The sequence below is a fragment of the Colletotrichum navitas genome (assembly GCF_030913465.1).
Source record: "Colletotrichum navitas strain CBS 125086 chromosome Unknown LY79scaffold_45, whole genome shotgun sequence".
In the NCBI taxonomy this organism is placed as follows: domain Eukaryota; kingdom Fungi; phylum Ascomycota; class Sordariomycetes; order Glomerellales; family Glomerellaceae; genus Colletotrichum; species Colletotrichum navitas.
The window spans coordinates 208,964-220,000 of record NW_026850591.1 but is presented as its reverse complement, the minus strand read 5'-3'; the positions used below and the strand labels follow the sequence as shown (position 1 = coordinate 220,000).

Sequence of the window (11,037 nt, the reverse complement as noted above, 5' to 3'; positions counted from 1 at the left end):
GAACGCCGGGAGGTTCGTACCGGATGTGGCCGTCTTCGATGAGAGCAGGGCTTTGAGGCAGAGTTACGGGCTCGCAGTCTGTTACGGAGTGGATGAAGGAGGTCTTGCCGGCTCCGTGAGGGCCGATCACAGCGAGGACAAGGGTCTTGATCATCTTGGTTCGTCAGGGTGGTTGAGAGGCTGAGGACGAGTTGTGGTGGAAGCGACTGTTAGTAGCTCAAGATGGTGGACGTCGAAGAGCATCATATTATACAAGCCATTGTATTCGGTTGCCAAACCTCGACGGCCATCTTCAACTGAGGTCAAAGGCATGATTGTTTGGTGGTTGTCATGGTCCAAGTGACGGGGCCACCCGTACGTAGCCTTTGAGGCTCTCACGCTGTTTGTTACCTTTGAATGGACCGAGTCGTGGCCGAGACTTCAAACGGACCAAGCAATGCAGAACATAGAAAAAGGCCTTGCTGGTGCTCGTTCTCTGATAGTGCCATCACTCGCGTCTTCTCAGACCTGATGGCCACTACAGTTATGAAACGGAGTGGCCTCTCAAACACAAATGGGCACGAGAAGGTTGTCTCAGTTATGTACTTGAGTCCGACAATTGAAGGGCGGATAGGTAGTAAAGTGTCTTTGATATTACCTATGAGTCCGTGGAAGAATGGATGATTAGATGAGTCATCAATCCGCAGGATCACGTGTGGACGTGCCTGATCCGTGCACAAGATAAGGCCTTATGTACGGATAGAGTACGGAGTACTCCGTAGATGGACTTGGAATGAGTGCTAGTAACTGTGTATCAGTTCATTGTGTTTCCTAGGTGGCCTAATGGCACGGTAACCGAAACCTTCAAAGTTCTGTGGAGTGCCCGCAGTCTGATGGTTTGATCTCCACCCCGGGCCGCCGCCCACTGGGTTCTGCTTTTTGTTCGGACCGAAGTGAGTTCATATCTTTGCCAACAGCGTGTAGTTTTTTTTGTTCTCTTTTTTCTTTTGTTTCTTGAATAACTACTTTTCTTATTTTTACAGTGTAAAGGCCAGTGTCTATGGAAGTGTCCTTCTGACGGCTATAAATCTCAATCATGATGGTGGCACCTAAATAGACGCATGCGGCATGTCGCATCATGCTGACCTGCAACTGAAAGACCTGCCTGCAGAGGCAGTACACACTACAGATACACTGCAGACTCAGCCTTGCTAACCCGTATTCGGATAAGGTAGTGTGAAGTGTGTCTCGGCCTATCACTGAGAAACCCGCCTAGCAGAATGCGAGGGAATGTACGGTTACCGGTAGAGGAAGCACATCATCTGGTGACAGGCAAACACCACAAGAATCGCATGGTGAACCTTTCCGCTACACGGCGCAGCGGGCCGCATACGCATACGTACACACAGTCATGTTTGTACAACCATGACGTCGCTGATGGGACCGGGTGGGCGAGGTAATACCTTAAAAGAGCCGCCCAGCGGGAAACTCGCCGGGGTCGCGTGCCGACTTTCCCAGCCAGGTCACTTGGCGAAAAAGCCATCCATCCTCCCGCTTTCCCATCCCGTTTTCCGTCTTGGAGGCCTTGGAGGTCTTGGTCTTCCTTTTGTTGTTTCTCGTCTCGTGCTTTGATTTCCTCCCCCCCCTTTCTCCATATCCTCTGTTTCTCAACGGCACGGGCGACGACACCTGAGTACCTAGAAACGAAGTCGTCTTTTGGTCAGAGTCTTCACATAAACATCCCCCTAAGCACCTTTTTGGATGACGTACCGTCCCCTCCGATCAGACCCCTTCACGACGATATCCACCCCCCTTTTAAGCGATTGTGATAAGAGAAACCGAGACTTCTTATCCATACTGCCGACCCATCTACACTTTTTTTTCGCCTCCCTCTTGCAGCCCGTGGAACTTCTCGAAAGTTTCTGGCGGCCACCGACAAACTCTACGTCCCGACCCGTCGTCTCATCTCAACCTTTCGACCCAAACGTCGGGACTCGGAAGTCGATCCGCGCGCGAACCTCCTCGCCCTGCCCGTCTCCAAGACGAAAGTTACCGACGGCTGAGCTTGGACTGGCTGACACTAACCTCAATCAGGAAAGGATTCAGCAGGACACACTCGTCGGGATCCGTCGACTCGATAAACCATATCAGTGGCGACCAGGTTGGGCAATCGTTACGCGAGGAGTCCCAAAACCTCCAAGGTCGACGCCGCAGAAAGAGAAAAGGGACTTGACTCTCTCGTGTCCGTCCATCGAGAGATCAACCGTACATCCCACGGAAGCACGCCCGGCCCCGGTACAGTCGTTGCAATGACGTTCGCCGCCCTGCGCCGCAGTGCGGTCTGCATCGGCACCCTCTTTATCCTCACCACCATCTTCCTCGCCGCCACCCGCATCGCCTCTTCCCTCGACTTCTCTGCCAGCCGCTCCTCCCCCGCCAGAGACGTCCCGGCCCCGCGACGCTCCCCCGCCGACGCCCCCATGTCCTACGGCTTGAACGCCCGCCCGGGCTTCGCCGACCTGTCGGTCCACATCGCCTCTCTCCCCGAGCGCCACCGCCCCTCGCGTGCCCACCCGGGCCGCCGCCTTGTCATCGTCGGCGACGTCCACGGCATGCGCGCCTCGCTCGAACGCCTCCTCGACGAGCTCCGCTTCGCCACCGCCGCCGGCGACCACCTCGTCCTGGCCGGCGACATGATCAACAAGGGGCCCGACTCGCCCGGCGTCGTCGACCTCGCTATGCGTCTCGGCGCCTCCGCCGTCCGCGGCAACCACGAGGACCGCGTGCTGCTGGCCCACAGGAGCATGCAGAATACCCACGTCGCCGACGAGGACGCTCACGGGAACCCCATCATCACGAAGGCCGAAGAGACAGAGGGCCAACCCAAAGCGGAAGAACCGAAGGACGAGCCCAAGTCTGCAACCGCCGCCGAAGTCGACGACAACGATGACGAAGAAGACGACGACGACGCCCCCGAGGAACCCGAACAAGACGACCTCGAGCCCGCCATCTTCTCGCACGGCGACTCTGAAGAGCGTGCCACCGCCCGCGGCCTCTCCCGCAAGCATCTCGCCTGGCTCGCTTCCCTCCCCGTGATACTCGAGGCCGGCACCGTTGAGGGGCTCGGCGACCTCGTCGTCGTCCACGCCGGCCTCGTCCCCGGCGTGCCCCTGGCCCGGCAGGACCCCTGGGCCGTCATGAACATGCGCGGCCTCGTCTACCCGCGCGAGGAACTCCGCCGGCAGGAGGCCAAGCGCGCCCTCGAGGACGCCCGCAAGTCATACAACGCCGCGTCCCTCCTCGCCGTCGGCCCCGTCACCGAGACCATGGTCGAGCGCGAGCACGAGCGGCGCCGCCGCCCCGGCGACCGGGAGCCCGCCATCCCCACCGACCGCCACGACGGCGCGAGCAGCTGGCCCAAGGCCTGGGACGCCCACCAGCGCGCCCTGCCCGAGGCGAGCCCCCGCACGGCCGTCGCCTACGGCCACGACTCTAAGAGGGGGCTCCGCGTCGGCCAGTACACGTTCGGCCTCGACTCGGGCTGCGTCAACGGCGGCGAGCTGAGCGCCCTCGTCATCGAGGCCACGGCCGAGGGCGTCACGCACGTCGTCCGGAGCGTCTCGTGCGCCGGGGATGAGGGCAAGAAGAAGAAGAGGAAGGGCAGGAAGCACAAGAAGAGCAAGAAGCAGGAAGACCAATTATAGAGTCGAAGCTGCAATTTTTTTTTTCCCTTTGCTTTTTTTTTACCTGCCCCCATGCCAGAGCGTTGAAATGGGCTCATGATATATACCCTACTTGCAAAAAGCCACAAGAACGGGGCGATCTGTGTTTTCCGGAGAAAAAAAAGAAAGAGCACGGAAGTGTAAGCCAAAAAAGTTAAAAAAAAATTAATTAATAAGAAAAGAACAGAACGACTTGGGTCGATGAAAAGTGCCCTCAGTCGTGTCGTGTCTAGAAGACAGACAAAAGATACAACCAACCTCAACAGCAACCCGTCGACGACCGTATCGGCGACGGCTGGGCGTTGCGCTGCATTCGTATAAACCCAGTCAGTTGCCACGAACCAGGCGGAAGCAACTACCCCGTTTGTACAGTAGCTACTATAATAAAGCATAATATCATCATTGTGACATCTCGAGTTGGTAGACATGCACACTGTTGTAAACCGATGAGCGATGGGGTTTTGGGAGGCCGATTCCATGTGATTGATACTACCAAAAGCAGTCTGATCTTTTGTAATTCTTTTGCCTCCTTCCAAGAGAGAGAGAGAGAGAAGAAGAAAAAAAAAGAAAGAAAAAAAAAAAAAAAAGGAGAGTTCTCTGGCATAACGTCTCACTTTCACTTCTCAAGTGCTGTGCGCGTATAATGGGAATTGTGTTCTTTTTTATTTCCATCTCATTAAGTCATTCTCACATCATGATATATCCTCCACACACATGCCTAACGCCCTCATTCCCATATCCCGTTACAGACGATTTATGCCTGGACCTTGGCCTTGATGATGTCCTTGAGGGTGACAGCGTCGGCAGCGAACTTGGAGATACCCTCGCGGAGCTTCTCGACGGCCATCTGCTCCTCGTTGAAGTCGAAGCGGAAGAGGGGCTCGTCGTTGATGTACGACTTCTTCTGGATGTCGAGACTCTGGGCCGCGGCGGAGTCGAGCTTCTTGGGGACGGGGGCGTCGGAGTTGAGGAGCTCCTCGAGCAGGTTGGGCTGGGTAGGTTGTTAGTGGTGTGCCAGCCAGCAAGTGGAGGGTTCAGGGACCGGGAGGGGGTAGGACATACAGAGATGGTGAGGTAGTCGCAGCCGGCAAGCTCGGTGATCTCGCCAGTGTTGCGGAAAGAGGCACCCATGACGATGGTCTTGTAGCCGAACTTCTTGTAGTAGTTGAAGATGGTCTGGACGGACTTGACACCGGGGTCCTCCTCCTTGGTGTACTCCTTCTTGTGGGCAGCCTTGTACCAGTCGAGAATGCGGCCGACGAAGGGGGAGATGAGGTAGGCACCGGCCTCGGCGGCGGCGATGGCCTGGGTAATGGAGAACATAAGGGTCAGGTTAGTGTTGATGCCATGGTCACGCTGGAGGATCTCAGCGGCCTTGATACCCTCCCAGGTGGAGGCGATCTTGATGAGGACACGGTCCTTGGAGATGCCCTGCTCCTTGTACAGCTGCAGGTGGGTTTGTCAATATCTCAGCAAGCAATTCGACGAGGGGACCGGGGGCAGACGCACGTCAATGATGTGCAGGGCCTTGTCGACGGAGGCCTTGGTGTCGAAGGAGAAGCGGGCGTCGACCTCGGTGGAGACCTTGCCGGGAACGACCTTGAGGATCTCCTTGCCGAACTCGACGAGGAGGGAGTCGAGGGCAGCGTCGACCTGCTCGTCGACGGAGCCGCCCTTCTTCTTGGCGTAGGCGACGGCCTCGTCAATCAGCTTGGCGTACTCGGGCTTCTTGGAAGCGGCGAGGATGAGGGAGGGGTTGGTGGTGGCATCCTGGGGCTTGTACTTGGCGATGGCTGCAAAGTAGCATGTTAGCTTTCTGTCCAAGTCGTCGTCGGCAACATGATGGGATTCTCCATCGTCAATTGTTCGTGATGGATTGGGGTACGGCGGTGGCGAGACGTCCCATCACACGAGACAGCAGCAACATAATGTGAGACATTTTGGGGGGAGGGGGGTCAATGGGCTAGCAGAGGCGGGGTGTACTGACAGGCAAAGTCGCCAGAGTCGCTGACAACGACAGTGCCGGTGGCCTTGAGCTGGTCGAGAGAGGTAGACATTTTGTTTGATGATGGATGAATGGTGGCGGTTGGGTGTGTGGTATCAAGAAGAGTTTGACTTGGAGAGAGAGAGAGAGGAAGAGAGAGGAAGAGGAAAGTAATAGGTGAGAGAAAAAAAGCGGACGTGAGGTTATAGAAGTAGTTTGGGATCTTTGTTGAGGGAGGAGCGCACCGCACCGGGGACGAGGGGTAGCATTTGTCCCTCACCTCACTGACACTTTCTAGACCCACACTAGGGGGGCGGTTGCTGCGTATCTGTATACTGTACTTACTGTACAGGAGTAAAATACTGCAAAACCGCCAGGATATACCCCCCCCATTTAAACTGATATTGGATACATGAATAGACGTAACGGCCTTCCAGAATGCTGATCACCCGTCTTCCTCGAAGACACCTTTTTCGGCAGGCTGTTGGTTTATCTTGTGATCCTACTCTGCTACGCAATGCTCTCATATGCCGTCCCGTGCCGTGCTGTGCTGTGCTGTGCTGCGCTCATGTCAATGAAACAACACGAGCAACACCAAACGACAAGCCCACCGTCACGCAGTAGCCTACCGTTTGGCGGGGTATTACGTCGACGGTCGCGGCTATCGTGAGTAAGGCTACCTACCTACCTGTACTCCGTACCTTCGCCTTTGCTTTCTAGCTGGTGCTAGACTAGCTATGTCGAGGGGAGGGATGTAGGGACCCCTCCCCCCCTCCACCACCGACCTTTCGCCCCTCCATGACCCAGAATCGGCGTCATATCCCCAGTGTTCCGTGGACACCCGTGGGCCCTCCCCCCTCGACCTACCTACCGCCTCGTTGATGCGCCGTTTGGAAATAGCAGAGGGTCGCTGAAAGGCCTCAACTTTCCTTGATCTCAAGAAGGGTCGATGAAGATCCGCCCTTGTCGCAAGACCCTGTCGAATATATTTTGTCTGCTGGGTCCAAGTGGCCGGGTGTTTCGGGTCCCCTAGAAAATCGCTCGATGATTTAATCCCACCTACAGTACGTGTGGCATCGCCCATGCCTGGGAGAGGCCGCTCACGGGCCAAGGTCGACGTAACGTCCCCATAATAAAACACCAAACCGGAGCCATGCAATCGCGAGTCGCCATGGGATTTGTCCATACTGTATCTCTACCCGAGTTGCTTGAATCGCTCATACAAGAAATGCAAGGAGAAAAAACAAAACAAAACAAGGCACACGGCTGAAGAAGCGAGGAATTCCGCCGGCCAAGCGACCAAGTGGGATGAGAAAGGCCCGACTCGAGCAGCATCAGTCCCTCACTGTATTTCGGTGATAGGCGATGCACGAGAACGAATGTTGAGCCCCGTGGTCATCGAAACCTACCGCCGACGCCGTCAAACGCCGTAACTACCTATCCGTTCATCCGTCCATCCCGGCTCGGGAATGAGCCTTGGGTTTACTCATCGCCCCTTGCTCGAGACTAGGCCTTTCTCATATATATGCAGCCTGTTCTTCACTCACCCGAAAGTGACCTAGTGACCGAATCAGGAAAGAACACAGCATCGCGAAACCCGCACGCTCGGCTATTACTCAGCTCCCTCTAAAGCCCGCGGGGGAGCAAATAGAAAAAGAAAAAGAAAAAGAAAAAAAAAGAAGAGAGAGAGAGAGAGAGAGACCATTCGTGCTTCTCGCCTTTCACCACGTGCTCGCCATCGCTAGCCATTGGCCCAAAAGCTCTCGTGCCGGAATCCCCAATCGCCATTTATCCGTCAGATCCGCGAGCCGCTTGAATTGCCGCTTTGCCATGGCCTTTTTTACCGTTATCTCTGGGCGGCATTTGCTAGGTATTATTCCCCCCCAACCCCGCGCTGGCAGGGAACGAGTCCCGTTATCGTGAGAAAATGAAAGCCCTGAGAGAGAGCCTGTACAGCAGCACTTCCGCGCCAATGTCTGGCGAGCTTTTTTTTTCTCTCGCGGTAACCATTCTAGCCCGCTAAAAAAACGAATAATAAAAAAAACGCCAAGTCATGCCCCCTCCTTCCCAAAAAGACACCCCCACTCGAATCAGGAAACTCCGGCTCCCGCTGGCTCTCCTGGCTCTTTCCCGTGTGCTTCTCTGGCCTTCCACCGCCTCCCACCATACGTATCGTGACCTGCTCGGTTTTCCTGACCCTGGTCTTGCCCTGGTGGGAGTGAGACATTGCGCCGACCGGCCGACCGGCCCGCCCACCAAACGGCACCGGCGAACACACCACTCCATTACGTAAACTCCGAGAACCAACAACCGTTTGACTTTCACATCTCCGTCACAATTCGGAAATCCAACTCATACCAACATCTCCCATGCAGCCATATTTGTGAATGGGAGAAACTCAAAAACAATCCTATCGGCCAACCTGATAAGGCCTCATGCCGCCTATTGATTCATGCAAGGCTACTGGGAATTATGTATGGACTTTTCCTGGACCGCCCCACCCCCAAACCCAAAGACATTTACCCATCCTGCCCATAACCGTCCGCTTCCTTTAGTCCTCGGTGATATCACCGTACTCCCACATACCGAGTCTCTCCTCCTTCGCCTTGGCCTCCACCTCTTTCAGGTGCTTCAGGTAAGCCGCATGCTGGCTGCTGCGCTCCCACGCCTTGAGCTTCTTAGGCACCATGGCCTGGCCGTTGGCAACAATCTCCTTGTTGATGGAGTCGTTCGGGCCCGGCTTCTTGTCACTTGCGTTGTAGTCAAAGAGCGTAATGTAGCTGACACCCTCCTTGTTGTCCACAAAGTCGAAGCTGGCAACCAGCTCCTTACCCTCAGTCAGCTCAGCGATGAAGCCGATAGACTCCGAGAAGTATTCGGGCGCCGTCGGCAGCTGCAGGAACGACAGTGAGGCGTCGGTGGCCTGCGCCTTGAGCTTCTGGACCGTGAACTGGGGTTGGTCCAGCGGTCTCAACTTGGACCAAGGCTGCTTCTCCGAGTTGCCGTAGTCAATGTAGACAACCTCGGCCACCTTGGCCGCGCGGTCGTTGGAGCGAATGCGCGCTCTGTACCACTGGCCGTCGGCCGAGAACTGGGCGGCGACGTAGTCGCCAGCCTTGGGTGCATCACCGACAGGCTTGCTGTTCTTGGAGTCCAGGTGGAACTTCTTGAAGTCGTTCATGAGCGTCGTCAATGCGGCAGTGCCCTTGCCGATCTCCTGGATCTTGATCTTGCCGTTGCCGTCAATGTTGGTGATCACTACGTCGCGGTAGTCCTTGGGCTTGTTCTCGTAAGCCTCAGGGGTGTCGTTGGTTGTGGTGTCGGCGGGTGCCTCCTCCTCCTCCTCCTGTGACGGGTCCCAGCTGTGCCACATACCCTTACGCCCCTCCTTGGCCTTCCTTTCGGCGGCAAACAATTCAGTAGCATTGCCCGACTTCTCAGCGGAGTAGGCGTGGACGGAAGCAAGACCCTCCTCGACAAGCAGCTTGGCAAAGTTCTCGCGGTTGATGTACAAGTCGCCGATGAACCCACCGACCTTGTCAATGTCGTAAATGTCGACCTCGACATCGCGCTGGTTGCAGCGGCGGTTTGCGAGGTCAATGGCCTCCTGGCCAAACTCCTCGCCCTTCTCGCCGCGGGGCCCGGGGGCGCGAGGAGCGCGGATACCGCCCAAAACCAGCGTGAGCTTGATGCCCTCACGAGGAATCATAAGGGTGAAACGAGATCCAGACTTGACAAAGTCAACAACGGCGGGCACCTTCTTCTGTCTTGACAGTGTACCGAGCTGGATCTTGGCTTTTTGTTGAGACTCGGAAACGTCAACAAACTGCTTGATCTTGGGCGCCTTGCCCGACCAGATACCCTTCTTCTCTTCTTTGGCCTTCTCCTGAGCAGCGAGAAGCTCGTCATAGTTAGGCGAGCGGTCAGTGTCGTCCTTGCGGTGGCGGATCACAGAAGCGTAGCCCTCCTCGACCAAAAGCAGGCCAATGTTCTTGCCCTTCTCAGTCACTGTGGCAACTTCACGAGCCTCGAAACCATCAGCAGCAGGCTTAGAACCATCAATGCTAATGCGGACGTGCTTTCCGATGATTTTCTTGCGCAGGAACTCCTTCGCCTCATCTTTGTAAGGCGCCTCGGACGCTTCGTTGTTGCGGGGACCGCGGACACTGCTGAAGTTGATTCTCTTCTCGTCGGTGCCAGCCTTGTTGCGAACGATGATGGTGTCCGCACCGATGACCTTGGCGACCACCATGTCAGAAGACGAGGCATCGGCCTTGGCAACGTGGTGCTGATGCATGCGCAGCTTCTTGCCCTGGGCAGTCTTCTCAGCAGCACGGAGGCTGGCCATCTTCTCGCCGAGCATGGTAGAGTGGAAGTCGTTGCATCTCGCAAGACCCTCGGACAGGAGGAACTCGGCGATGTTCTTATTGCCGTTGGGGTGGATGATGGCCGCAACCAGCTGTCCCTGGGCGCTGGCGCCAACGATATCAACCTTGACGCGACGCTGGAGCAGCCTCTCCTCGACGAACGACTTGGCCTCGTTTCCAAACTCCTCAGCAGGCTGGGTCTGGCCGGTAGACTGTATCGTTCGCTCAGTGGTCGGCGTGCGGATTCCGGCAAGGAGCGTCATGACCTGCACGTGCTTCTTATCCGAAAGCAGAAGTCGCACGAGTAGACGATCGCCACTAAGGACCCGCTCGACAATTCCATCAACGGTCTTGCCCTTCCACTCGTTCATGAACTGGGGACCGCCGAGGTCATTCTGGACCTCGATGTGGCCGCCCTTATCGGACCACACGCCCTTGCCGGCGTTCTTGGCCTCGGTTTCCAAGTTGCGCAGGTTCTCGAGACGCTGCAAAATCGCCTCGTCATCTTCCTTGCGGCCAGCGTCTTCCCTGACCTTGAGCCATCCGGCCTTGACGGCTTCATCGGGCAGTGAGGGGCCGTCCTTGGAAAGTAGAGCAGTGCCGAATTCACGTCCAGAGGGTACGGTGTAAGCTACTGTGCATTGTATCTGCTTGCCAACGACAAGTTCCCTGAGGTATTCTCTTGATTGGAAAGCGAAGGGCTCGTCGCCCTCCTTGCTCAGACGAGGGGCGCCAACATATGCGAGGGAGAAGGTCTTTTCGGCTTTCGGGTTGTTGGGAGCGGTCAAGACAAGGGTGTCGCCACTCAGCACGCTCTTGACCTTGGCGAAGAAGGGCTTCGACATGATGGATGATCAATGAGCGACTGGGCGTCTAGGAGATACACTGTACCAAGTTAGTGCGCTATCCATTTCAAGCTGCTTGCAGTGGCCTTTGAATATTTAGTGTTCAGTGTCTCGGCCTTGCCGTCGTAGGTAGTCTACAG

At 56.2% G+C, this 11,037-nt stretch overlaps 5 protein-coding genes across 5 annotated transcripts in view; 1 reads left to right on the top strand and 4 right to left on the bottom strand.

The window, feature by feature from the left end:
• Positions 1–606, bottom strand: part of LY79DRAFT_558949 (uncharacterized protein) — a 1,566-nt gene extending 960 nt beyond the window's left edge. The window contains exon 1 of the mRNA XM_060558219.1: positions 1–606. This exon is cut by the window's left edge and continues 960 nt beyond it. Coding sequence (XP_060412394.1) covers positions 1–154 — 154 coding nt within the window. The 5' untranslated portion in view covers positions 155–606.
• Positions 607–2,288: 1,682 nt separating this feature from the next.
• On the top strand, positions 2,289–3,683 carry LY79DRAFT_518931 (calcineurin-like phosphoesterase; the record flags this gene model as incomplete). Its single annotated transcript, XM_060555080.1, has 1 exon — positions 2,289–3,683. One exon carries the CDS (start codon positions 2,289–2,291, stop codon positions 3,681–3,683), a length of 1,395 nt encoding a protein of 464 aa, XP_060412393.1.
• A 583-nt stretch (positions 3,684–4,266) lies between these two features.
• Positions 4,267–5,831, bottom strand: LY79DRAFT_558943 (transaldolase). Its single transcript, XM_060558218.1, has 4 exons — positions 5,689–5,831; positions 5,211–5,494; positions 4,764–5,147; positions 4,267–4,692 (listed from the first exon to the last, which is right to left on the bottom strand). Exons 1-4 carry the CDS (start codon positions 5,756–5,758, stop codon positions 4,456–4,458), a joined length of 975 nt encoding a protein of 324 aa, XP_060412392.1. The 5' UTR covers positions 5,759–5,831; the 3' UTR covers positions 4,267–4,455.
• Positions 5,832–5,892: 61 nt separating this feature from the next.
• LY79DRAFT_272336 (uncharacterized protein) lies at positions 5,893–7,091 on the bottom strand. The gene is made up of 2 exons (XM_060552034.1): positions 6,374–7,091; positions 5,893–6,245 (listed from the first exon to the last, which is right to left on the bottom strand). Exons 1-2 carry the CDS (start codon positions 6,869–6,871, stop codon positions 6,027–6,029), a joined length of 717 nt encoding a protein of 238 aa, XP_060412391.1. The 5' UTR covers positions 6,872–7,091; the 3' UTR covers positions 5,893–6,026.
• A 1,145-nt stretch (positions 7,092–8,236) lies between these two features.
• On the bottom strand, positions 8,237–10,897 carry LY79DRAFT_591566 (tudor domain-containing protein; the record flags this gene model as incomplete). Its single annotated transcript, XM_060561296.1, has 1 exon — positions 8,237–10,897. The coding sequence occupies one exon, from the start codon at positions 10,895–10,897 to the stop codon at positions 8,237–8,239; it is 2,661 nt and encodes an 886-aa protein (XP_060412390.1).
• Positions 10,898–11,037: the final 140 nt, after the last annotated feature.

Bases quoted from the DNA above. Each gene is read 5' to 3' on its own strand.
- LY79DRAFT_558943 (XM_060558218.1), bottom strand. From the start codon at position 5,758: ATGTCTACCTCTCTCGACCAGCTCAAGGCCACCGGCACTGTCGTTGTC. The intron at 5,148-5,210 runs GTGCGTCTGCCC...ACCCACCTGCAG, and splicing joins AGGCCCTGCACATCATTGAC to CTGTACAAGGAGCAGGGCAT. The intron at 4,693-4,763 runs GTATGTCCTACC...CAACCTACCCAG, and splicing joins GCGACTACCTCACCATCTCT to CCCAACCTGCTCGAGGAGCT.
- LY79DRAFT_272336 (XM_060552034.1), bottom strand. From the start codon at position 6,871: ATGGACAAATCCCATGGCGACTCGCGATTGCATGGCTCCGGTTTGGTG. The intron at 6,246-6,373 runs GTAGGTAGGTAG...ACATGAGCGCAG, and splicing joins GGCGAAGGTACGGAGTACAG to CACAGCACAGCACAGCACGG.